The following is a 24,948-nucleotide window of genomic DNA, read 5'->3' on the forward strand; positions in this document are numbered from 1 at the left end:
CTAATATCTGGCAGTAAACTCTGAATTCTAATATTTGTTTCCGGTGACCCACTCAATACGCTGGCTTTTGCTCTTCACATCTTCCCCACGTGTCTTCACGATATGAAGGCAGTCCCAAAAAGACACTCTATGGCTAGCTGGTTAGCCAAGGGCCCCAGCTAGCCTCGAAATACCGCTTGTCTAAAACATTTGGATGGGACCACTGCAGGGGACATTGGGGTGTGCAGCCTGAAAGGAGCCACAGCAACTGCAGCAGTGGCGCCAACGGCAGTTGCAGCACTGGCAGCAGCGATAGCGTTCCAGTTTCAGCATCTGCAGGAAAACTGCTGCTCATTCAGAGCGACATGGATGACAATCCTAGATTCGATGCCTTGCCGCTGCAGCTACCTCACCTACTTGTCATTCAACGCAAGAAAAGCGACAGGAGCTACGAAGGCAGCAGGCAGAACAGAACGAGCAGGAGCTGCAGATGCATTAGCAACGGCACAGCATTTTCACCAAGATGTGTGCTAAGCGTGGAGTACCCCTGCAACTATTCGACTGACCCCCAAATTGGCCCGCCTCCTGAAGCTGCGGCACATCCAGCTGCCGACACAACAGCACGTGCACCAGGGGCAGCCAGCAACGCCTTGTCGAGGGCTACATGCGCTGCTCTGCATGCTTGCCACACCCATGGCTGCGCAGATGCACTCAAGTATACCAAGCGACAGCCTCCGGGGACGCAGTTGCTTCAGGCGCCCGAAAAGGAGCCCATCTGGGGGCCCGTTGAAGGACGCAGTGTGGACGTTCATCAGGGGAATGCACACAACAGCTCAGTCTCCGTTTCTTGGGGCACTTTGTACCGCCCAAGGACCTTTTTGGAGGTGCAAGAGGGCAACAGGCCCAACAGGTGCCCAGAAGCCACGGCTGCTTCTCCTGCTGCTGCTGCGGATTCGCAAGCACAGCACAACCCACGCCGTAGATACAGCAACCCGAACAGCAGGAGCAGCAGTAACAGCAACAAATACTACAGTAGTAACTGTAGCAGCGGCAGGGACAGCAGAGTTGGACAGCGGGCTTCGTGGATGTGCGGCCATCAGGTGCGTCAACGGAACTCACGACAGCAGGAGGAGGGGCAGCGGCAGCTGCAGCGACGAACCTGCCCTGCAGTGAGTGACAGATGGAGCTGCACCAGATGTTGCAGCCCCAACGCCCATTTAGCGCATGGGCGTTTTCCTGCTGTAGGCCATGAGGCCCCTGCCGATTGGAATGGCAGGCATGTTCCTGCTACTGCATCTGCTTTTATTCTTGCTTCCACGGGTGATAGCGCTTCCCCAGTTGCTGCGCCTGCCACAGCAGGGCGCGGTTATAGCAGACGCCCCCCAGCAGCAACAGCAGCAGCTGATGCAGCAACAGATGCTGTAGATCAAGCAGTTCCTGGCATCTCTTCAGAACCTCATTATAAGCAGTGGAACGTGTCCACTGCAGCCCAACTGCCCTCTAGTGCACGAAGCCTGAAACGAGTATCTCCTTCTTCTGGTGATTGTGGTGCTGTTGCTTCACGCTGCGGCACCGGGGGGGCTCAGTTGGGACCCGTTGGTTTAGAGGAGTCTCAGACAGCATGCCTGGGTGCTTCAACGGACTCAGCACAACGGAGCTTCAGCACGAGCTGCTGCTGTAGCTGCAGCAGCAGTAGCACGAAGGCCACAGCAGGCACTAGAGCAGTAACAACACCAACTGCATCTTCTAGGCATATTGCTGCGCCCACCCGTTGGACCACTCGTAGAACGCAGCAGCAACTCCACGGGCAGCAGACGCTCGATCCAAAGGAAGAGGTTCTCGACAACCGGCAGCAGCAGGAGCTGCAGCAGAAACAGCTGGTGCAGCTTAAGCAGCAGCACGAGAAGGTGCAGCAGCAGCAGGCGGTGCATCAGCACGAGCAGCAGATGCAGCCGAAACAGCAGCGATGGCGGCAGCCGCAACTTGAGCAACACAAAAAGCCGCAGCAGACCATACAGCAGATGCAGAAGAAGGCGCAGCAGCAACCATCTCAACAGCATATGGATGCTGCTGATGTGCTGGCTGCTGTGTCGTACGCTTCTGACGGTGCTGGTGGCCGCAATAACCAGCAACTGCAGCAGCTGCAGCTCCAGCGACAGCAGGATGCTTCTGGGGTTTTCTCACCAACAGGCGGAGCAGAATCAACAGGTTCCGCTGCTGCTGCTGTTGCAACAGATTCAACCGCCGCCACTTCATCAGACGCAGCAGTTGCTGCTCCTGCAGCGGTTGCAACGGTTGCTTCTACAGCATCACCTGTTGCTGCTGCGGCTGCCCCAGGACTGGCATCAGCAGAGCAATTGAGCATGCATAGCTGCAGATACGAGCTTGAGTTGCCCTATCTTCAGCAGCGGCGGATGCAGCAGCAGAAACACCATCAGCAGCAAGAGACACGACATCCGCAGGTGCAGCAGCGGCAGTTGTACACATGCATTGAGCATTTCTGCCGGGTGCTACAGCGCTCTGCCTGCCGCCGGCCTTGGCGACAGCTGCTGTTGCATGCCGCGCAGCAGCACGCACTGCAGCACCAGTTGCAGCAGCAGGCCCGCACTCCAGGGCAACAGTACTACCGTGCGAACAAGCAGCAGCAGGAGCAACTTGCGCAGGAGGATGTGCAGCAGCTGCCGCTTCTCCAGAAACATCAACAGGGCACCCAATGTCTAAACGTCATGGAGGCAGACCTTCACAGCCTCTCCCTCCGCGATGAAGCCAGCAGCAGAGACACATGTATGCGGCTGGAAGACTACCGAAGGCGATTGCGACAGCAGCAGCTCCGCCACAAGCAGCTGCAGCTACAGCAAAAGCGGGAGCAGCGCCAACAACACAAGCAACAGCAGCAGCTCATCCAGCAGCTTGCCACTGCAGCACAAGAGCTGAAGAAGGCTAATGACCAGCAAGAGGCCCTACAGGGGCGTCTAGCAGCCGCCCTCTCCCGGCTGCAACAGCTGGAGCAGCAGCAACTGCAACAGCAACAATGGCGACAAGGGGACCCTCGCGTACGTGCCTAAAATCAGCTGCAGCACAGAGGCTGCCTGAACGGCATTGCTTCTCTGAATTGCTTTCCAAACCTGTCCTCTGCTACCGTTGCACTTCGCATGCTTGCAGTAGTTTTGACTGTTGCCACTCGCCGTCGCAGTCGATGGAGCGTGATTTGTAGTTGCTGCCGTCCTGTTTGCTGCAGCAGCTGCTGTCTGCTACCAGCCCTGGTGTCTTCACAATTCAGCCAGCCGGCGCATCCAGAAAATTTTCACCCGGACCGTACGTTTGTTTGGGCTAAATTCAGCGCCTGATTGTTTTGCTATGCCATGCTGTTGCTCAGACATAGTTGAAGTAGGAGTAACAGAAGCAGCAGCAGCAGCAGCTGCTGCTGCTACTACTGGCGTTGCTAGCAATGTAGCAGCTTGCTGAACCTCTCAGTGCGGCAGGCTCCGAGCACCAGGTACCCTGGCTGCTGCTCGACGTCACAACAAAATGACGCAGAGACTTGCCACGGGACGCCAGGGCCCATCGGGGTTGCACATCGTGCTGCTGTCTCTGGCGTGGTTACTGCTGCTGCAGCTGCTTTAGGAGCAGATGCGGACTACTAGAAATCGCGACCCGAACTAGTGTAAGGAAATGTGTATGTTGACGGGGGGTCGCGATTTCTAGTAGTCCATAGTTCTTAAGGGCAGAAACGTGCATGCAGCCATGCAACGACCACAAGCACTCCTAAAACACAAGCGTGCCAGCTGGTGGCACGGCAGCTGTTAGCGGTTCAGAAGCGCAGCAGCAGCGGTGCAGCAGCTCGCGTGGCAGCAGGTCTGGAGGAGCTGGTTCTGTAGAGCCCTAGCAGTAGGTCCTGTTGATCCAGGAGCGTGCAGGAGCGGTGCAGCAGGTGGGGGTGAAACTCGTCACTTTGCCTATATCAATTCTTACTTGAGAAGCCTTGCAGTTCTTCGGGAAAACTTTCTGCTAAACATGCAGCCAACTGACCGACATTGCAACACCATTGGTCCAGCAGCTCAGCAACACATGCAGCTTCCTCTTCTTCCGGTTGCCTTAGCTGTACGCACACCCCAATACACCATGTAATATCTATTAGAGGCAGAATAAACCCATACAGCAAGCAGCTTTAGCTATCGCCAGACCAACAGCAGTAGCACCCGCAGCAGCAACAACCCCGGCACCACCACCAGCAGCAACAATGCCCACTGTAGCAACAGCAGCGACGGCGCACTCGCAGCATATTTGCTTCGTCATCAATGAGTGCGGGAAGCTGTCCCTGTTGAATGACCTGCCACGCGTAGAAATACCCCAGAGAGAAACGCAATCTTGAACCCCAAATGGCGCTCCAGCTGTCAGTAATATAAGCAGATATGAGATACGGCGGGGGAACAGCAAGCTGATGCAGCAGCAGCAGTTGCATTCAACGGTTAAATCGGTCGTAAGTAGGCAAGCCGACAGCAACGGATGGCAAGAATTCAAACAACCACGGCAGCACCAGGAGCTGCAGCAACACTAGGGCTTGCCTGCAGCAGCAGCTGCCGTGTGCCTTCTTCTGAAAGCCGCAACGTCTGTTGCAGCCGCCGCAGCGGGAAGACTGAGTAACAGCAAGAGATGGCCTTCAAGCGCCGCAGCCTGCAAGCATAGATCCATCTACACTCCAACCCAAAGCCGTAACCCATAGCTTATAATGCCAAATTCTAGGCTCTAAACCCTTAACCTTCAATTGCTTGTAGATCGAAGTGACCCACCGAACGGCCAGCAATAGAGCCTTGCTGCAGTGCACAGCAAATGGGTCATTCTTGCCCAGAAGCTTCAAGTGCTGCGCACACACCGTCACCCTCGAAGCCCTGAAGCCAAAACTGCAAAGCGCTAGTTGCGCTGGCTTCTGCGTCTACAGCAAGAGGATGAGGATACAGGTGCCTGGAGAAAAACGGGTGCATATGGCCTGGGGTTAAAGGGTTAGGGCTTCCCGCCGGAGAAACACCTTGTCAACACCTTCAACATCGTTGGCTTCGAATGCTGCCCGCAAAGCCTTCGCACACTGCACTTCCGGGTCGCCCTGCAGCAAAAGCAGCACAAGCAAAATCCGAAGCAGCAGCGTGACTGCAGCATGCTCAGCACATGTGGCAGTAGCGAACAGCGCGCCGCTGGCGCTAAACATCAACAAGAGCATCGACAGAAACATCACGATCAGCCCCCAGAGCACCACCGGCGGCAACAGGAGCAGCAGCCAACCTGTAGGGCCTTTCCTTCTCTCGTGCTGAACGGGTCAACAGACGAAGCTGCCAACGGAGCCGCAAGCACCGCACGGCGCAATGCAGCAGCAGCTGCACTGCACGCCCGCAGAACCCCAAACGTTTAACCCAACACTCTCAGCCCCCAGTTGATAAGCACAAGGCACTGCAAGGGAGCAGACATAGCATGCGAATGGCCCGGCAACGTAAAGTTGAAAGCTCCCCTCAGCACTTGCGGTTGTTCGGGGTTTAGGATTTAGGTTTTGCGGTTTGGGCGCTAGGGTTTGAGGGAGTTCACCGCGTGTCGCCGACTTCCTGATAGTGGCGGAATGCCGCCATGAGATGAGCGTGAATGCCAACCCAGGGCTGCTGCTGTTGCTCCTCCTCTTGCTGCTGTCCTTGCTCCTGCTGTAGCTCCAATTCTGGGTGTACGTGCATCTCTAGCAACAACCGCGCCCCGCACTCTCGGACTGCTGCTGCGCTTCTGGGATCTAAGGAGGCGGCTGCGAGCTGCAACGCGTGAGGTAGCAACTGCTGGAGTTGCTTCCAGTCTTGGGTGTAAGTGTAGCAGAGCACCTCCGCTGCTGCTGCTTCCAGTTGCTGATGCAGTGGCAGTGATGGGTCTCTGCCTGCCCCGTGAACGCTCGGCAACAGGCCTTGCGCCTGCATGCAGAACCAGTAGTCCCCTTGAAAATGATTTTAAAGTTCCACAGGCTGTGTACCAATGAAACTCTACCCGCATGCCTTCAGGCGACCAGGTGGCGCAAGCAGCAGTAACACCAGCAGTACTGGAAGCGGCAGAAGCAGACACAGCAGCAGCCGTTCCCGCCAACTGCCTGTCGCGGATGTGACTGCTACTCACGAGAACCTTCAATCCAGCATACGCGGATGATGATAATGAGTACTTAAATCCTAATTAGTAAACCCTAATAGTAAACCCTAAATCCCAGCTTTCCTGCTGCCGCACCTTTTGCAATTCGCCCAGCTTCACGTACAACAGCAGCAGTTGACTGCAAACGTGGGCCCACAGCCGCTGCTCACGACAAAAAGCAACACCATCCACACCCTGAAGCCTAAACGCTTTGTCGAAAGCAGCAAACTCTAGGCAGTAAGGTGCATGGCCCATGCTCAAAAAATATGATAACCTAGCAAGCACCCAGCAATCCTGCGAGCTTCTGCAGATGCTTAGTGGTATACAGTTTAGATTTGAACTTACATTCAACCCCTGGGATTCTAACGCGGCAATAGTAGACAGCATGAGCTCTTCCAGCTGCTGTTCGCCTTGCTGTAAGCAAGGGGTTTTGGTGTTTCCTTCTCCCTCGCTCAAAGGCTGAAGGTCTTCAGTGTTTGGCTGCCTCCGACAAAGATGTGCATCCGCCCTTTGCTGCTGGTGGTGCTTCTGCTGCGATGAAGCAGCGAAGACGTCGGGTAGACCATCGTATTGTCGGATGCCGGCGCGTTTGGTAGCAGCGGAGAGGACGGCTTGTACTGCTGCTGCTGCATCACTAGCAGCAACAGCAGGCAGCAGCTGCAGCAGCCGCTGGTAGTCCGCAGCTGCCCTCAAGAAGTCCCCTGCAGTGGTAGAGGCACGAGCAAAGGCACTAATGATTTGGATACAGGCCCTCACGGGAAGACTAGGACTGGAAAGGGGGTCACGTCCCTGGTCCCAGCCGCTGCTGAGTTGCAGCATGAGCTTAAGCACCTGCAAGTACAGCAGGACCAATACCAGCAACGGTGGCACCAGTTTACCTTCTCTCAGGAACAGCAACGTAAGCGACAGAAGAGACTTAAAAGACCATGGTTTCTGAGGGGCTTCCGCCTCCCGTTGGAGCACCTCCTCAATCAGAGCCACTGCCTGCAAACACAAACCCTAAATTCTAAGTTCCAGACAGCTAAGCACACGGATCTAGTATGTGCGACAAGGGAAGTGGTTCGCAGCTGTACAGTCTCAGCAGTTGCACACAAGTGTACGACGACTTAAGGTTTAGTTTGGGTTTAGGGCCTAGTCTTTGCCTTCTCCGGTTTCGACTGGAGACAGTCTTGGGCCTCGTAGTAGAGGTTCTCTATGAGAATAGAACCTTCCTCTTCAGGCCCCCAGGGCCCCCCGTCTGACTCATACTCGAAGTCATACCCGTCCTCCATTCCATGGAAAATCCTGGTGTTGCTGCTACGGCAGCTGTTGTTGTTGTTGCTGCTGCTGCAGCTCCTGCTGCTGCTGCACTCGTGCGGCTGGGCTTGCTGCCTCTGCCACTCCCCGTGTAGCTGCCGCGCCGCTGTTACAGCGGCTGCAGCAGGAGAAGAGGTTGTTGCTACCTTTCTGTATGTGTGTTTGTTATTCTGATATCCTTCTTCGAGAGCCAGCAGAAAGGGCAAAGCAATCTTTCAGTCTATTTCTCTACGGGTTTGGGGTCCGAAACCCCCGGGGGGTCGGCTGCCCCTAACTCGCTCGGTCGGAGGTTTTAGGCTTTAAGGTTTAGGGTGTCCTGTGTAGAGTGAGAAGATCAGGAATAGTAATGGAATCAAAGGCGGCAGGGCAACATGCATATTCCTTCAATTGCCACTCCACTATCTCCGAACTCGTCAGGGGCCCCTCTGCGCGTGCAGCTGGGTTAGCAGGCCCCGAGGGGGGCTGCCGCCTCGAGTTTACTCTTTAGGTTTCACGTGTATTTGATAAATGCACATAAAAACAATATTAATAAGCACGGGACAGCTCTTGTAGAGCATTTGCCGGAGGTCACCTGGTACAGTTCAAACCATCCCTCAACTCTACACCGCCATAGGGTTAAGGTTTGCTTAAAGCCTAAGCCCTACACCTTCAGCACAAACAACATCATAGACCCGATTGAACCTTCCCTTGCGCCAGCGTGCTGTCGAAGGGCTCTCCACTGGGGTATTCGTAAGAAAGGTGGGACAACTTCTTCGCTGAAACACCTCATGCAGAGAGGGTGTCTGCAGATGCACGCAATTCATGGAGCTTTGACGCCACAGGGCCTGCAGATGCGGCCAAACTCTCCTGAAGTTAAGGTCATAGAAAACCACCTAGTGGTTTGTGGGGAATAGTTCTTAGGTTAAAGGTTTTTGGTGTTCCAGAGGGCTGTTCCATGTACAGGACCGTGGCTCAACTTTTACATACTAGGGTCTGAAGTAAAATTTCTTATGTTCAGTTAGTTGAATCCCGACAGGTCCCCAGCCATGCCCATAAATCCCAGCCGCAGTTTGCAGCTCCACTAGCTGCCCTAAAGCCATCGTGCGAAACTCCCACTCGAAATGCCAGTGCAAAGCCCTCAGTTTAAACACTGGCCTGTAGACACCTAACCTTAGCCCCGAAGCCTCTCTTCAAGCTCTAAACCCTAGCCATATACTATTACTAAGAGTTAGGCGCCAGCCTATTCTGAAGCGCTTCCCGAAAACTTTGGGCCCAGCGGTTTGAGTGCGCTACCACCAAGTACGGTTCCCGTTTTTAAGGGATCAAATATACAATATATTAACTGTATATAGGGTGCGCGTGTGAATTAAACCGCAGCATAGGCATCAAGGGTAGCCTTGTAGGGGAAGACGATTGGAAGCGGTTCTTTGAATGCCTTACGGGGGCATAAAGATAACCTGATTCTTGCCTACCATGGGGAGCGTCTGCTGCTGCAAACGACGCTGCCTGTCTCTGAGGTGCAGCCAAAGAAGCAGTTCTTCATATGTCCGCACGGTTGTGTTTCCATCGTCCCCCGCACCTGCAGTAAAGAGAGGGACCCCCAGTGGGCTCCCCGGGGTCCCCTCTGTTCCATGCAGCGCCAGATGATGCATTTGCGCACAAGCTTCTCCTACAGGTACACACGCGGGAGATTCACCTTGACGGTAGGCTGCAGTGGAGTCAGACGCCCTCTGCAACAAAGGCCCAGAGCTGGCAACAGAGCCCTCTGAAAGAGCAGCAGTAGAAGCACTGTATGAGGCAACAACTGCTGCATCGCCGGCAGCAGCAGCTGAAGAGTTCGGTACAGCAGAATCATCAGGCGCAGGAACAGCAGCAGCTGCTGCTGCAGCTGCAGATGGAGATACTGCTGCTGCTTCTGCTGCAGTATGAGGCACTCGACGCTGAGGAAATATCTCCGAGAAGACACAACAAGGTACAACTGCAAGGACCAAGTCCGGCAACTCCGCCGCCGTTGCTGTCTGCTGCTGTTGTTGTCGGTGCCCTCGCTGCCCGCACCCCTCATTGCTCTTCACAACAATACTCGTGTCGCGCTTGCTGTTGCAGCTGCTGTCGTTGCTGTTGTTGAAGGCGCTGCCAACTCTTTTGTTCGTGATGGCGTTGTTGGCGCTGCTGCTGCTGCCGCTGCTGCTGCGGCTCCTGCTGTGCCTGTTATGGTTCGTGGGGGTGTACTTGCTGTCGTCAGCATTGCAACCGTTGCTGTTGCTGTTGCTACCGCTGTTCGCGCCGTTGTTCCTGTCTCCGTTGCTGCTGTTTCTGCCGCCATTGCTTCTCGCGCGCCTGCGTGCGTGTACGGCGAGGCCTGCATCGACAATGTCTCCTGCGGCTTCATCAGGGTGTAGGCCGACGAGGGCTGAGGCCGTGAGTAGCTTTTCTTGTACATAGAGACTCTCTCTGATAAGATCAGCATTGAACAAGGCGGGGATCGTCTCTACTGATTCCCGAAAGAAGGCCTCAGCCTCTTTACCCCGCAATCCCCTATGTTGCAAAAGCCACGCAGCCTGTCTTCTGTTGAGCCTCAGTGGGCACTCAAAAGAGCTTCTGCTACAGCTCTTCATAGCGGAGCTCATTGCCTGTTTCGGCAAGCAGGCGTCACCTGTCTCCACAACTGCTCTCTCATAGGAACGTCCTGCGTCTGCTGTTGAGGCAGCAGCAGGTGCTCCAGAGTGTGCATGCAGCTGTTGGGTCTCCCACTGTCGTCTGGCGTCGGGAGGCTGCGCTGCTTCGCTCTTGGGGGTGTAGGTACACCTCGGGTCGATGATCGTTGTGGGGATTTGATATTTAACAGCTAATTCGAACGCCAACTCTCCTCGTCCCCCTCCAACTTCTACAACTCCACTGCCCATCCGCAGGCGTTCGACTCCATACGTTTTGACGAGCCATTCGCCAAACACGGCGCCACGCAGACTCCTAGGGTAAATCCGCTGCTGCTGCTGTTGTTGTTGTTGCTTGTCCTGGAGCGTCAGGGCCGAAAAGTTCCCCCCAAGAAACCCCGAGGGAGGCTGCAGCGGCAGCTCACGGAGCAGCAGATGCTGCTGCTGTTGCTGCTGCAGCTGCTGCTGCACGCGCCGGACCTGTTTCTGAGCCTTCAGCAGGTCAAACTGTCTCCTCAGCCTTCCGTCCCTCACGTGCAGGAGGGGACAGTCAGCGCGCCCGCAGCTGCCAACGAGCAAGTACATCTTGCATACTCTGGAGAGCTCCTGAGCCGCTGCTGACGCTGCTGTCCCTTCTGCTGGAGGTCTTCCGTGTTCTGTTGCTGGATCTGCAGCTAGCTGCTTACACGGAAGAGCCGCACGAGGTCTGCCGTGCAGCAAATGAACGCGCTGAGCCTTCTCTAAGGTGGCAGCAGCTACTGCTTCTGCTGCTGCTGCTACTGCTGCTGCTTCTTCTGCTTCGGCTGGCCTGGAAGCCCGCAGTGCCAAGACTTTAAAGCCTACTACTCGCGTTACCTCTTGCAGGGCAGTCTCAGCAGCACAGGGTGCCATGGCTTCTTGCTACGGCAGCAGTAACAACAGCACACGCAGCAACACAAAGAGAAGCCATGTAGGGAGGCTGCAACGCGAAGGAGTGTTCAGCCACGAGGGTTACAGCTATGGCTTGGGTTCTGAATGCTGTAGGGCATAGGGTTTAGCAACGGCAAGGAATAAAGGCGTCGATTCTGTGGGGGGGACCAGGGTTTATTTAGGGTTTTATTGGATAAGTTTTTATATTTTCGTTAGGTTTTGCGGCTGAGGCCGTAGGCCCTAGCTCGGGTCCACGGTTCAGCTAGGGTCTTGGGTTTACGCAGGGTTTGCCGCTTACGAGCTTGCATGCCAACTGCTGCTGCAGTGGATGCTGTTGCAACTCCCCTTTTCTTTCCAGCACTCCTACAGCCTCAACAGAATCTCCCAACCGGAGTCGCCTCAAAATGCTGCGGTGTACATCGAGCCCACCCACATCGGGGGAAGACACGCTGCAGCAGAGCGCAATACAGGACTCTGATGCTGCTTCTTGTTGTGTCGGTGCGTTCGGTCTCGTAGTATGTGCTGCTGACGCTGTTTCGGAAGAGTCTTTTTCTGTTGCTGTTTCTAGCTTTCCTGCTGCTGCATCTGTCTTCCCCGAACCTTCATGACGTAAAGGGGCGGCTGCTGTTTCTCGTGCTGGAGATTCTGCAGATGCGGTTTCTCTTTTCGCCGTTGCTGCTGCAGCTTCTATTGCGTACGGCGGCATTATGTCGAAAAAACAAAGCCGACGGCCAAGAGACTGCTGGCGGGTTACTATCCCCCGAACCCTCAGCAACAAATGCTGCTGAGGGTGCCCAATTAATTCCTCTTCTTGTTGTTGATGCTGTTGCTGATGCTGTTGGTGCTGCTGCTGCGGAAGCAATACCGGCTGCACTGTGTCTTTGAAGTGTATGGACACCTTTTCTGGGGCATCCAAGCACGAGAGTAGCAGCGAGGCATTCACCTCTGCAGCGGCGGCGGCAGCAGCAGCAGCAGGGTGCCACAAGCAGTCAGCCAATACGGAAACATCTCTAGCCATAGAGTCCGATGGTCTCAAGTGCCCTGTTTCTCTTTCTACTGCTACCGCCCTCATCGCATCTGCTGTTCCTGTGTTGTTTGGTGCTTCTGCTCGTGCTGCCGATCCTGCAATCAGCGACTCCGCCGTTGCTGCTGCATCTCGGACAGCATCGGCGCAAATAAGTCCTTCCATTTGTTTCTGCTGTATTGAGGAGCAGATCCCGACGAAGTCAATCAGAAGGCGTTGCTGCTCAATCTGTCGCCACAGCTGGCCTGCGACGGATCTGCAGGTCTCTGCGTTTTACTGCAACTTCTAAGGGACCCATGAACACCCAAGTTCAGGGCCTTGGGAGAAGATAGGCGGAGGAGTGTTCTGCCCTATGACTAGTTTTCAATGTTATGTTAGGCACAACACCGTGTTGAATCGTGTTGGTCCCCCTGTAGGGGCCCACTGGGCCCTCCCCTGCCCTCCCAATGGGGCCCCCTTCAATCAGTCCATAGCGTTGCCCCCAAAACTCTATTTGGGACCTTGTAAGTCATTTGTGTTTTTGTTGAAGAAGATAAATACTATTAGTGGCTGGAGAGTATGTAGAGGGAAGCGCCCGGCAGGTCTGGGCAGCGAGAAAAACTGCCATTTCCACGGGACTCCTTCGTGGCAATGCACGGAAATTTGAATGCAGCATGCATGCTCGCACGTATGTATACATGCACGTATACATAGGGAACTGGGGCTTCTTCGGTATTTTGTGCTGTCTTAAAGCAGCACTGATTCAACGGGGGTTCAAACCGTTGTTCCTTGGGCTGTAGAATACTGTAGCGCAGAGGAAGGATAACACCGCAAAGCCCCAATGCTCTTGAATTCGCAGGGCTCGAAAACTGACAGAGTCCTCCTTACGAGTTGAGCACTGCACTATGCATGCAGAGGGAATAGGCAACCGGCAGCGTACTTCTCAGTCTTCTCCCATGTACAGTCTTCCCCGCTAACAACGTCGGGTTCGCACTTGACGCCGCAGCTGTAAGGTCTCACGCTTTATGGCTTGGGGTTTACACCAGCTGCAAAGGGGATGTTCGGGGGAAGGGTCTAGAGTTTAGGCCATTGTGCTTTGGCTCCCAATTGTCCAAATGCAGACTGGAAAGCAGCCTCCGGCTGGAAGAAGGACACTGTCATTCTGTAAAGTAAATGCAGCAAACGCTGCTGCAGCAACCTTTGCTGCGGCAACTTCTACTTCAGCTGCTTTATTTCATATCAGCGAGACAAAAAATATGGCAACTAGCAAAAGAGCAGGTGATGAGGGGTCTAGGACACTGCGCTTAAGCAAACTGCTTTCTGGTGCCTCTGGTGTGCTGCACTGGAAAATCTGCGGGAGCAGCGGCAGCTTCTGCTGTTCCAGAGAGTGCAACTCCTGGTGCTGAGGCGACTGGAGCAGCTCAGCACTACCGCTAATTCGTTTTATGGATCCTGCTAGTTTCTATTTGTACTGCTCGTGCTGCATGTGCTACTGATAGAGCTTAATGCTATGGCGCGCGTTCGTCTCGCTTAACGCAAGGACCAGCAGATGCAAGCGCTTAACTTAAAGCTCTCAGAGGGCCTCCGGAAAAATTAGAATTGCCTTGCAGTACGCAAGAGCAGCACCAGCAGCACGTGCTGCTGCAGCCACTCATTCCAGGCTGCTTCTCATATCTGATGCGTCTACATAATGTTGCAGTTGCCAGAGTGCTGCAAACTGCGGTTCATAAACATCTGGCGGTGGAAATCAAACAGCTTCTTACCGGTCTCAAAGGTGTAGTACTTTTCTGCAGCGCAGCAGCACAATCCCAAATCCTAGACCCTAGAGCGGAGGACATAAAATAAACCCTCCACCGTGGATCGTAAACCTTACTAAGCCACGCCTAGGCCATAACTTAGACTGTATGGCCTAGAACCTAAACCCTCACAGCTAGACCCTTTAGCCCAGTTCCTGTGGACTCACGCGATGTGCAGTCGTACTCTCCATAAACTGCAATGGAGAAGAGTTCTTCTCCTCGGGGACCGCCTCCATCAATGACGATTTGATTTTCGTCAACAAGCTGACCGTTGCTGTCTATCTGGAAGACAATTGTCTTTCCAGGCTTCTGTTTGTCGGGTACTGCGCGGTCTGCCTGCACACCGGCGGAAACAATAAACGTTGGAAACGCGGAACAGATTTTGCTACACCACCGCTGGTGGAACACAAGTTAAGTTGCGGAAGACGCACTCTACTGCGACAAAGTACCACCGTGCAGCGTCTAATGTCCTGCTAGCGAGCTAACGTTCAGGGTTTAGGGTTCGGGCGCACCCGTGCCTCCGCCAAAGCTCCCTTCAGAGCCAGCATGATGTTAAATCCTGTCACCTCTTCATTTCTTGTGTCGTGCACGTCAAAATCCTTCAGCCGCTTCAAGGTCACAGATTTCCCCTGAGCAACACGATCCCCAACCCTACACAATAAAAGCTCATTGCTTGGATAGCTTGTCAGGGAGTGGCTTTTGGAGGTTTCTCGTCTAGCAGCAGCACCAGTATTCCCTTAACCATGTGGCACACCTCTTTGTCAGTATTGAGGAAGCAAATGCGGAGAGGCGGTTCGAATGACTTGTTGAAAAGACGGAGAAAAGTTGCTGCCAGGGCTGGCTTGGGCTCGCCACGACCTTGCGCTTGAGCTGTAACTCCACGTGTCTCCTGCGTCGAGTTTTGCTCATCTACACAGCAGCAGAAGCAGCACCGACGACAACCTCAACAGAAACGACATAATTTGTCCCAAGAAGAACGGCTGGAACTTGGGGGGCAAAGCCAGTACAAGACGAAGCAAATGCAGCGCTTGCATAAGCCCTAGAGCTGTTTCTGCTGGTGATACTACGTCCCGTGCTGACAAAGTTCACCTGCTGTTTTTGCCTGGGCGTCGCAAATGACTTCTCCATTGATTGCAAGGGCACCCCAAGGAAAGAAGCGCACAACTTGTGCATCAGGCATCCCGAAGCAAAAGATGTGCGGCACTGGTCCTTCTACCCCTGAGCAAACACGAGGTTTCTCAGGAACAGCATCGGTACAGCAGCAACACCGACACCACCAACAGGAGCGACAGCAGCAAAAGCGGCAGCATACGCTCGTCTACTCCCGGTTGTGAAGCAGACGACACGGCACAGTTGCACAAACGAGGGCGCAGCACACAGAAGATACATAAATACATGTAACAGCAGCTTATTTCCGCAGTGCGAAAAGCATCGGGAGCAGCAAAAAGTAGAGCAGCAAAAACAGCGACCGGAGTAGTATCAGAAGCCAGGAGCACAACATCTGTTTCAACACACAACCTAACCAGAACTGGTAAGGCACGGAAGAGCAGCAATTCTAGTCGTAGAAGGGGTATAACGGGTAGGCAGCAGCAGCAACAGTTTGCATAGCAAGGTACCTGAAAGAACTGATCCGAGAGTGGGGTGTATGCACAGCCAGGCAGGCTTTTTGATAATGAGTTCCAGCTGGTATCGAATTTCTCCGGACTTTTTCTGCTCTCCTCGCAAGTGCAAAAAGGCCCCAGGCGACCAAACAAGAGTATACTCCAAAGGCCCAGCAGCAACAGCAAACGGCGCAAAGCCGTTGCGGTCCGGAAGAGCAGCAAAATGGACACATGGACGCTGCAGCCCCGGAGGCAGACACAGGAAACGATCTTCACCTGCATCCAAAACAGAGAGAAGGGGATAATAGTAATAACACTCAGATTAAAAGTTAATAAGCACTTGCTTAACAAGCCAACAGCAAAACACCCAGGGGCTACTTCCATCCACTACAACAAACGCGCACGCTCCAGCAGCAGCCTTCCACCACTGCAGCAGCATTCCACAGCAGCAGCAGCAACTTCATACGTTGCACTGTCATCGTGCAGAGGCAACAGCTGCGCCGCCGGAACATCCGAAAAAGGGCACAACATCAGATTTTGCAGCAATGGGAGACACAGCAGCAGAAGTACTAGACAACAAAACCAACGCCAAATGCAGCAGAAGCACTGGCAAAAACCCAACAGCAGGGGATGCGCCTCAGCAGCAGGTGTGAGGGCTGTATGCGGTTCTGGCTTACCCGCTGCAATGCAGAGCCGGTTGGTTTGATTTGCAGCTGATGCAGCTGCTGCAGCGCCCTCTGCGTTGTTCTGGGTCGGCTCTGGTGTAGCCCAGCACTGAAAGTCTCCCTTAACATCTTCCAAAAAGCATTTTATCTCCTCGGGGATCGAGGAATCTTGAAGCTGTACCACATTGGCAGGCCGGTGAGCTTCAGCCTCCGAGCGGCTGAAGGCGGCAGCATCCTCACGACGAAGGGGATAAAAACAGTCTCCATCTGTAAACAGACACAGGCATATGCAGGTTAATGTCGGTGTGAAGAGATATAATTGAAGAGAGGAAAACACATTCGCGAGAAAGTAAGACCAAGGGGAAGGAAAAGCGTGGCAAAGAATTAGAGGCTAGCAAAGAGACTAGCGCCGGTAAGCAAGGCGGGCCCCAAGAAAAGCAGAGAGCCAGACATCGAATTGAGAGGGAGACAACGCAACGGTAGGCAGGCAGCAGGCGAACAACTAGAAGAAAAGGCGAAAACATTTACGAGCATCGAAGGAAAATGAGGCAGGTAGTTACAAAAGACAGACAAACAAACAGGAAGAAGACAGAGAGGTGCGAGGGAGTAGAAATGAAGCGGCAACCTGTCCTAAATCCTAAACCCTAAGAGCTAGCAAAATCTAGAGTCGTGTCACCTGTCCAGGCAGAGGTGTAGTAGAGGCGATCATCGAAGGCGACATCTGCAGTGGGCAGCTGCCAATAGAGAAGTTCAGTCTTAAGAGCTATGTACTTCTCTGCAAACTCCTTCAAAGGACAACCCTTCAGAGGTTGCATACCTGCGCTCACGCCAAACCTCAAGCCCCTAACTAACCGTTAACCATAGACTCCAAACGTTAGGCCATAAGCCCCAGAACCCTCACACCCGAACACGCACCAACGGCGCTGCCCTTCGGAGATCTGCATGGCAGAGGACTAAGGCGTAACCTTTTAGGACCCAGGAAAGCGTTCTTAGGGTGTTAAGGGTTAAGGATCAAGGCTCAAAGGTGTTAGGGTTTCGGGTTTGGGGGAAGGAAGGGAGGGCGAGGGTAGTGGAGTCCGCGCGGAGACCTTCGAGTACCTATGGCAGCTACCCTGAATAATGCGGAATAAGGGTTTAAAGGTTAGCATTTTGGGTACCTAGGAGGTGTTCGACCATGAGTTCAAATCCCATTTGTGGTCTGTTAAGTTGCAATGCCCCGTCTTCTGTCTTGGGGACCCTCGGGGGGATGTCTTTGAAGCCTTCTCGCCTCACAACTAGCGCCAGACCACTGGCCTGCACGTCGCTTCTTCCCATCACCTCTACAGGCAAGGAATACCGGACACTCCCCACCTGAAAGGCAGCCGCCTTCGCGTTCGTGCTCGTGAAGTACTCCATCTTCACTTAGCAGCGCTGCACACAAAACCAAAAACCCGAAGCCAAAACCCTAAACTCTAAACCCTCAACACAAAGCGGAGTCTCCAAACGTAAGTCCGCCAAGTCTCATTCGGAGGTTCAGTCCTAGTTGGCACAGATGATCCTTGTGTAGGAAACCTCGCGGGGCCCCAGTTGTTCCCTGTAGTTGTTGAGTGGCTGCAGCCCCTCAAGGAGTGTCCGAAGAACAGGAGGGCCGCATGAACTTCTGAACCTCATTATACGTATGTGAAAGCTTAAGTAAACATCTATAAGGCTTCAAGAAGACAAGAAACCGCACGAACCCACTGAAGGGCAGCGCTGCGCGGGAAGGCAAGTGGCAGGGGTGGAAAGAGAGATCCTGCAGCTGCTGCTGGGTCTGCTGGGACAAATGCAGCCGAGAACTTCAAGCGTGCCCTCACTAATGCATGTGCTGCTACCGCAGCCCTCAGCTGTACGTACACCCTGACGGCGGATGCAGGCCCAGGGTGTCTGCACACGCAGCGGCCAACGCCCCTGCAGACGGAATCCTGGGGACCTCCAGCTTTGCAAGAGTCCCCATTACAGCTAAAAATTGCCAATGTTACCTCCACAACAGCAGCAATAGCACCAGCAACAATAGCAGCAACAGCAACAGCAACAGCAAGAGCAGCTAGCGGAAAATCGAAGGGACCTTAAAGCGTGGGCTCACATTCGGTGGCGGTGTAGAGAAAAAAAGGGTCTGAAAGTTGTCAGCAAACAAATGCTCCAAGCATTAATTGACAATATGTTTGGTGGAGAAGAGCTTTTCGCATGCCTCGATCACCGGCTGCAGCAGCAGCAGCAGCAGCAACAGCAGTCACCCGGGTTGACTGGTTCTGGGGACAGTCCGGCCCCAAGTAACGTCGCATTTCCTTCCCAGCAGAGGCTGCAGTCAAACGAGAAATTCTACTTAATTTTCGAAGTTATTGTGCTGTTATTTTCCAGCCTAGGATAATAAAGAAATTGGCACTTCAGTCATTTTGCCACAGTTGCTGCTACCCACCAGCAGGAGGCGGTTGGGGCCCCCAAGGGGCCAGAGAAACTCTTCTCCACAAGCAACACATCCTCCTGCGATAGCATCGGCAGCTTCAGAAGTAGTTGCTGCTGCAGCTGCAGATCCGGCACCTGCTGTGCCCGCTGCCGCTGCAGCGGGTAGAGTACCACTGGTTAGTCCACTGATACCCTGCCAGAAACGCACTGTTATAACTGACGGGTGCAGCAGCAGCAGAAACAGCACAAAACATCAGCCCATGCAACAGAGTAAGCATGGCAACGTGTGCTTTAACGAAGGGACATGGGGGTGCGTGTGCACCCTGAAACGCAACACAGGTGCCAGTAGGCCTGTGTATTCTTTACAGCACGGAGAGAAAGGCCAAGAAGGCAAAATTCAGTAACTACAGCGGGGAAAGCAGATTCCAGCAACAGCAACCGCAGCTACTCCATCAGGCGTTGTTGCAGCGACAACAATACCACGTGAGCCTCCTTCACGAGCAGCAGCAGCAACAGATATATGAAGGAGCAGCAATGACAGAAGAGGTGACAGCTACGGCAACATTCGCAGCATGAGGAACATCCTGTTGAAAGCTACCAGCCTCACCACCAGTATCAACAACGGCAGCATCAACAGTAGCAGCACGAACAGCAGCAGCAGCAGCAGCGGCACCAGGGTCTGTGGGCCTGATGGAGGTAGGAGAATTGCATTTGCAGAGGGCATTAGCCTCTCTTTCCCGCAGTTTTTTGTTTTTTTCTCTGCCTCCCGACTGGGTGGCAGTCGCTAGAGAAGCAGCATTAGCAGCTGAAGCATTTCATGCTGCAGGTCTCTTGCGCCGAGAGGCTAAAGCCCTGAGACTCTGTGCTCAAGCAGAGCGAAACTTGGGCAAGCCGAAGGCTGCAGGTAAAGCCATGCAAAAGGTGGGCAGAAAGAGACGGGAAGTGGTGGATATTAGACACAAGGCGAGAGGGAGGCAGAAAGAGAGGCACAGGAGGCAGCTAGAGGGAGACTCACATAGCAGAGGGTGCTCACTGCCATTTTAGAGACAAAAGACGGACACCAGCAAACAAAAATCCGAGGACGATAGAGGCAAATGACAGAGATAGGAGACAGAATGACATCTAAGGAACAAAAGGAGACAAGAGGAATCAGGCATAGTACAGCTGTAGACAAGCCATAGAAATACGTTGCCTGCAAGGAAAGCTTTAAATATCTCTAACAAGAAGAGATACACGAGCAAACATTAGATAGGGGCGGAAGCAGAAGCAGAGGTAGAGGTACATACACACAGAGCGACGGAGACAGACAAAACCTAGAGATGCTCATCTCTGTGTTGTAGAAGGAATTTATCTTTTGTTGAGTCTGCATTACTTTTGCCTCGCTGTATGTGTCTGAATTGGAATGTGTCCCTTTTGCTGTCTCTTCTGGGGGCGTCGAAGGCAAGGATTGGAAGCACAGCGGGTTGCGAGGGGAGCAGCACAGATGGGAGCAGCAACATGAAAAGAAGCTTGTTTCCCCCTAATCTGTGGTTATTTTGTTACTAGGTGCGCTTGCGTTGCAGCTTGGCGATCTTCTCATAAAGGAGAAGAAGGCTGCTCGGCGCAGCAGCAACCATACCAATGATGGCATCAGCAAGACCAATGCTGGAGGAGCAGCAGCAGCAGCTTATGAGGAAGCAATGCAATGTTATGGAGAGGCTATTTGTCTCTTTCGGGCTGCAGGGGCCGTTGAAGTGGCAGTGGAGCTGCTCCTGAAAGTTGCTGCAAGACGGGAGCACGAGAAAACACCCAGTGCATTTGCTCTGTGTGCTGAGGCGTATGAAGAAGCTCTTCATCTCCTAATCATACGGCATGACCTGCAACAGGCCGATGAGGTGTACAGGCACTATATTTGCAGCCTCGTTAGAGCCAAAGAGCTACAGAAGGCTCTTTCCGTCGTCTTCAGACGCGTAGAGTGTCTATACACCCTCCGAAGGTTTGATGCTCTCCACAAATGCATCTTGACAGCCGTCTTTCTGTTTTTGGAGATGGGGCAAACAGCCCTGGCAGACAGAACACTCTCAGGACAAGAAGTAATGCAAACCCTAAACCATAGACACAATGCCGTGTATTGTTGCATTTCAGATTCTAGCATTTTGCCGCGATGTCCCAGCTCCTAAGGAGGCAAAGCAGATCAAGAGACAGTCTCCTACGTTCTGCCTATATTTGGACTCTGGCTATTTTTCTTGTGCCTGGTGCATTTCGTTAGTTTCTACCTTGAGGTTGTTCTCTATTTGCCTGCTTCTGCTGTTCGTCTCTGTCTGAAGGTTTTTCCGTGCTTATCTTTGTCTTGCGGTATCGTTTGCCTTTATGCTGAGGTTTGTTTTGCCTCTGTTTTTAGATTCTGTCTGTCTTTTGTTTGAGTATTCGTTTCTCGTTGAGGTTTTGTTCGTCGGTTTCTATTGTTCTTCGTCCTGCTAGTTGTTCTTGTGCGTCCTCGTCTCAGTTCCGTGGTTCTATCCGTTTTCCTCTCGTTTTTTTGTGGCGCTCTCAGGTATTGTTGTTGCTGTAGGGTTAGTGTGTCTTTAATTCGAATCTTTATGCGTGTTTGCGTTGTTGTTCTGCTTTCTTTTGCTTCGCCAGTTGCCTCGTGAATGGGTTTTCTTCTTGGTGCACTCTTTTTCTGCTTACGTTTAAGGCGAGGAGCTGTGATGATGCATGATTCAAACTTGAGAACGAAAATTTTCTTCGCATGCTACTCCCCCATACCCTGGTGGTGCTACTTCGCCTGTTGCAGGCTCTGCGAAGCAGCTTTCTGGGGAGTCCGGAGTTTGCTGCTGGCGCCGCTGCAGTGGACGCTTCCAGGATGGGAGACAACGAGCGCCTCGCTGAAGCCCTAGAAGACCCTGTTTTTCGCCTGCTTTTGCCACCTGTTGCAGCTCTAGCCGCACAAAGAGCTGCAGAAGCAAGAAGCTACAGCGAAGGAGAAAGCTCGTGGAAGGTTCGGGAAATTGGGTTCTCAGGGGAGGAAGTCGATCTGCTCCTCGTAGGCGAGGTCCAGACAACATTCCACTCCCAAAACCTTGAAGTATAAACATTACATCTAATTATTTAACCATAAAGTCTAAACTCTCGAAACACGTTTGTCTCCAGAAAGGCAACCCCACTTAACCGCCCACCCTGAGCCCGTCTACCTGCCAGACCGTGGAATCGATACGCGGTAGACCGATCGAGGTGAACCGGGCTGGCAAACCCTTCCTGAAATTTTTCTCGTTCGAAAGACACTATTAATTTGAAATTTTTTGCAAAACACCCATTTACATCCAAGATCAAAGGAATTACTGGGAAATCAGAGGCTCTCCCCAACATCGGCAGCGTTCTTTGCAGCAGAAACAGCAGCAACAGCAACAGGAGAAGAAACAGCTGCTCCCCTCGATACTGCAAGTTCCGTAGGGTTTCGCTTGGCATTTATTACTTTTATTTGCATGGAAACTGTATTCATCCCTGCTGTAGATGCTTGTCTCCTGCTTGCTCCTCACGGTTCTGGCCACCGGCCCAGTTAGTGACCATTGGAGCGTTTTGTAGGCCCTCACTTCCCCGTCTGTCTCAATACCTCCTTTGGGTGGGTCTTGATTTACCCATTTTTGAGATATGAGGCTTATTTCCCTGTTTAAGTTGGCGACACTCGCAGCCAGTGGCTCAACCGCAGCTGAAGCCGCAGCAGCAGCTGCTGCTGCGGCGGCTGTTGCGGCGTCTCCGGCTGTAACTGAGGCACAGACAGGAGCTGCAACACCAGAGGCAGCCGTAGTGATGTTATCTACCTTGCCGAAAATGGACTCTGCTTCTTGGGTTCGTCGTGGTGTCCCTTTGCGGGACGGTGCACTACAGCGACAGCAACGCCAAGCAGTCATCGCTGCCGCTGTTGCTGCTTTTGTCTCAGTATCTGCAGTGATTTTCCTAGTGATGCGATGCAGTCAATTCCTGGTTCCCAAGGCCTCGGAGATCTACCGCCGAGCCCTGGCATCAGGAGGATCTTCGGGTTCTTCTGCAGATGGGGGGGCAGCATCAGCAGAAGACACCTCATCGGCAGCAGCTGGAAGCTGCAGCCCCCTAATGTCATTTCCTACGTTATCGTCCAAGGAACTTGAAAGTGCGGTGTCTTTACAGATGCAACAATTGTCACTGACCTCAGAGGAGGCTGCTCAGTTGTCTCCCTCGGAGGCGGAGCAGGTTGCCTCAGCGCAGCGTATGCTGCAGGAACTCCGAGCATTAGTGCTGGCACTTGGAAATTTAGTTGCAGGGTTTGAGAAAAGCCTACAAGAAGACGCTAGGGACTTGCGTGTTATGATTGGGGAGCTGCAGCCCGGATCCCCAACGAATGCTGCGGTATTACAACTTCAGGCAGACATTCGAACAGACCGGACGCGGCTGTCTAAGTGGAAGTGGCAGCTGAAGGAGATGCAGGAACAGCTGTATAGGGCATCACACAGCACATCGCAGGCACAGCGCTGCAAGGGACTTTTGGCGGCACGATTTTTCAAGCGTTTCTCGGTCTCGTCAGCGGCTGCTGCAGCACTGGCAGCAGCTCAGACAGTGCTCAACAGCACAAACTTCGGCGGCAGGAGCAGCAGTAGCAGCAGGAGCAACAGCGGGAGTAGGAGCTCCGGGAGCAAGACCACGAGGAGCAGCAGCATAAGACGCACATTCAGTAGCAGGGGTGGAGACAAGAAGCCACCGGCCGTGGATGAAGGTCGTGGACGCCACAGGGTTCGCAAGGGTACGCCAGACCATGAGCAGCTGATGCGGGAACTGCATCATATACAGCAGCAGCAGCAACTATCAACTCAGCTGCAGCAGAGGCAGATACTGGCGGACCTGAGGACGCAGGTACTGCAAGGTATGTTTATGCGGCACCAGCAGCGTCAGCAGCAAGAAAAGGATCAAGAGAAGCAGCGGGCGCTACAGGAGCGGAGTCTGCTGCAGCATCAACCTAGGCGGAACGGAAGGAGAGGACGTGGTGTTGCAGAGGGCTCGCAGCATACAGCGACAGATGATGATTCCGGCCAAACAGGAGCAAGCAGTAGTGATAGAAGAGGCAGAAGCAGGAGACGACAGAACAAAATGCCGCTGAAGATGCCTTTGAGCTATATTGCGGAGGAGGCGAGCGAAGAGGACGACGAGGCCGAAGACAAGCTGAACGTATCACAGTTGTCAGCGGCTGACCTCGGAGATTCAGAAACAGATGACGAGAGAACAGCATGCCGATGAAGCTGCCTTTGAGCTATATTGAGTAGGACACGAGCGAAAGCAGAAGCAGCAGCAGCAGGATGCAAGGATTGCATGAGGGCAACCATGTGTGATGCTGCTTGCAGCCTCCGTGGCAGCAGCGTTCGAGGAGTTGCTACCTCTAGGGGCAGAAGAGAAGGCAGTGTGTTGCCAAGGAGATGCTGCAAGAAATTGAATAAAGAGCAGATATCTCCACACACTGGAGCTCTGTAGTAAAATAGACAGGCTCCAGCAGGATTCTGCTTCCCAGGAGGCCGTGCTGCAGCCTTTGCAGGGTGCTGCTGCAGCTTCAGCATCTTTCGGCGTGTATCGACAGCGAGTGCTCCCCGGTTTCGCCATAACTGCCGTGCAACGGGCACCCGCCAGCAGCGAATCTGTGCCTTACTGCAGAGTCTGCAGTAGGTGAAGCAGCTACAGCTCACGAGACGGCAGTCCCTTCGGCGGAGCTTCTTCCTGACGCAGGAGTCAACTGCGTTCTGAGAGTTACTGCAGGAGCAGCGGCACGTTGCTGCTGCTCCCAGTGCTCCCCTGACGGCAGCAGTGTCCATTAAGAACGAAGCGTGAGACATATTTTCACCTTTACCACCTCTGTAGGAGCTTTAATGTTGACTCTTGATTCCCTTAGACAGATGAAGAAACTGGTGGAGCAGCTGCAGGAGTCGTATCAGCGCATCAGCAGTATCATCGCAAACCGTAGTGCTCGCACCTGCTGCGCAGGGCGGACAAGTTCACAGAAGAGGCCCACAGGCTATCTCATGGTGGTTTCTGCTGCTAGACCTCGCAAAATAATTTATTCTGAGGCAGAAATCCATGCCTCGGCAACCGCAGTTGAAGCAGCAGTTGCCGCAGACGATGTAGCAGCAGTCCCAGCAGGTGTAAGAGTCGCAGCGAAAGTAGCAGTTGCAGCAAAACAGGTGCATCATCTGTAGATGCAGCAGTAAGACAATCACAGGGTTTGAGCTTGTGGGTAGATATGTGGGGATTTCAGGTGAGGTTCCACTTTTTTGTCATTTGATCGCTTCAGCGAATTGTTAAGGCAGCTCACTTCCACACGCAGCTTCTCTAGCATTCTGCTGTATGGACACTCCACCCACACTGCGTGCACGCTCTATGCGGCTGCAGCGGAAAGCTCTGCCCTCCGTCGAAAAGTATCGGTAAGCGACATCGCAGCACCAGTCGGCGGTATGAAAAAAAAATGAATGCACCGTTTCGCAGCGTAAGGTATTCATCTCTCCG

At 53.4% G+C, this 24,948-nt stretch overlaps 6 protein-coding genes across 6 annotated transcripts; 3 read left to right on the forward strand and 3 right to left on the reverse strand.

The window, feature by feature from the left end:
• Positions 1 to 344: 344 nt before the first annotated feature.
• EMWEY_00005530 (hypothetical protein, conserved) lies at positions 345 to 3,044 on the forward strand (the record flags this gene model as incomplete). Its single annotated transcript, XM_013478188.1, has 1 exon — positions 345 to 3,044. The coding sequence occupies one exon, from the start codon at positions 345 to 347 to the stop codon at positions 3,042 to 3,044; it is 2,700 nt and encodes an 899-aa protein (XP_013333642.1).
• Positions 3,045 to 4,972: 1,928 nt separating this feature from the next.
• EMWEY_00005540 (hypothetical protein) lies at positions 4,973 to 7,397 on the reverse strand (the record flags this gene model as incomplete). Its single annotated transcript, XM_013478189.1, has 6 exons — positions 4,973 to 5,080; positions 5,257 to 5,353; positions 5,554 to 5,918; positions 6,223 to 6,288; positions 6,472 to 7,106; positions 7,292 to 7,397. 6 exons carry the CDS (start codon positions 7,395 to 7,397, stop codon positions 4,973 to 4,975), a joined length of 1,377 nt encoding a protein of 458 aa, XP_013333643.1.
• A 1,440-nt stretch (positions 7,398 to 8,837) lies between these two features.
• On the reverse strand, positions 8,838 to 12,150 carry EMWEY_00005550 (hypothetical protein, conserved; the record flags this gene model as incomplete). The annotated part of the gene is made up of 2 exons (XM_013478190.1): positions 8,838 to 10,952; positions 11,260 to 12,150. 2 exons carry the CDS (start codon positions 12,148 to 12,150, stop codon positions 8,838 to 8,840), a joined length of 3,006 nt encoding a protein of 1,001 aa, XP_013333644.1.
• A 1,497-nt stretch (positions 12,151 to 13,647) lies between these two features.
• On the reverse strand, positions 13,648 to 17,421 carry EMWEY_00005560 (hypothetical protein, conserved; the record flags this gene model as incomplete). The annotated part of the gene is made up of 9 exons (XM_013478191.1): positions 13,648 to 13,751; positions 13,928 to 14,096; positions 14,273 to 14,389; positions 14,515 to 14,669; positions 14,850 to 14,978; positions 15,377 to 15,637; positions 16,039 to 16,293; positions 16,703 to 16,843; positions 17,184 to 17,421. The coding sequence occupies 9 exons, from the start codon at positions 17,419 to 17,421 to the stop codon at positions 13,648 to 13,650; spliced, it is 1,569 nt and encodes a 522-aa protein (XP_013333645.1).
• A 1,716-nt stretch (positions 17,422 to 19,137) lies between these two features.
• Positions 19,138 to 20,849, forward strand: EMWEY_00005570 (hypothetical protein, conserved; the record flags this gene model as incomplete). The annotated part of the gene is made up of 3 exons (XM_013478192.1): positions 19,138 to 19,368; positions 20,010 to 20,422; positions 20,828 to 20,849. The coding sequence occupies 3 exons, from the start codon at positions 19,138 to 19,140 to the stop codon at positions 20,847 to 20,849; spliced, it is 666 nt and encodes a 221-aa protein (XP_013333646.1).
• A 1,228-nt stretch (positions 20,850 to 22,077) lies between these two features.
• On the forward strand, positions 22,078 to 23,694 carry EMWEY_00005580 (hypothetical protein, conserved; the record flags this gene model as incomplete). The annotated part of the gene is made up of 1 exon (XM_013478193.1): positions 22,078 to 23,694. The coding sequence occupies one exon, from the start codon at positions 22,078 to 22,080 to the stop codon at positions 23,692 to 23,694; it is 1,617 nt and encodes a 538-aa protein (XP_013333647.1).
• Positions 23,695 to 24,948: the final 1,254 nt, after the last annotated feature.

This window comes from Eimeria maxima, genomic scaffold (genome assembly GCF_000499605.1).
Source record: "Eimeria maxima Weybridge genomic scaffold, Emw_scaff31, whole genome shotgun sequence".
Taxonomy (NCBI): Eukaryota; Apicomplexa; class Conoidasida; order Eucoccidiorida; family Eimeriidae; genus Eimeria; species Eimeria maxima.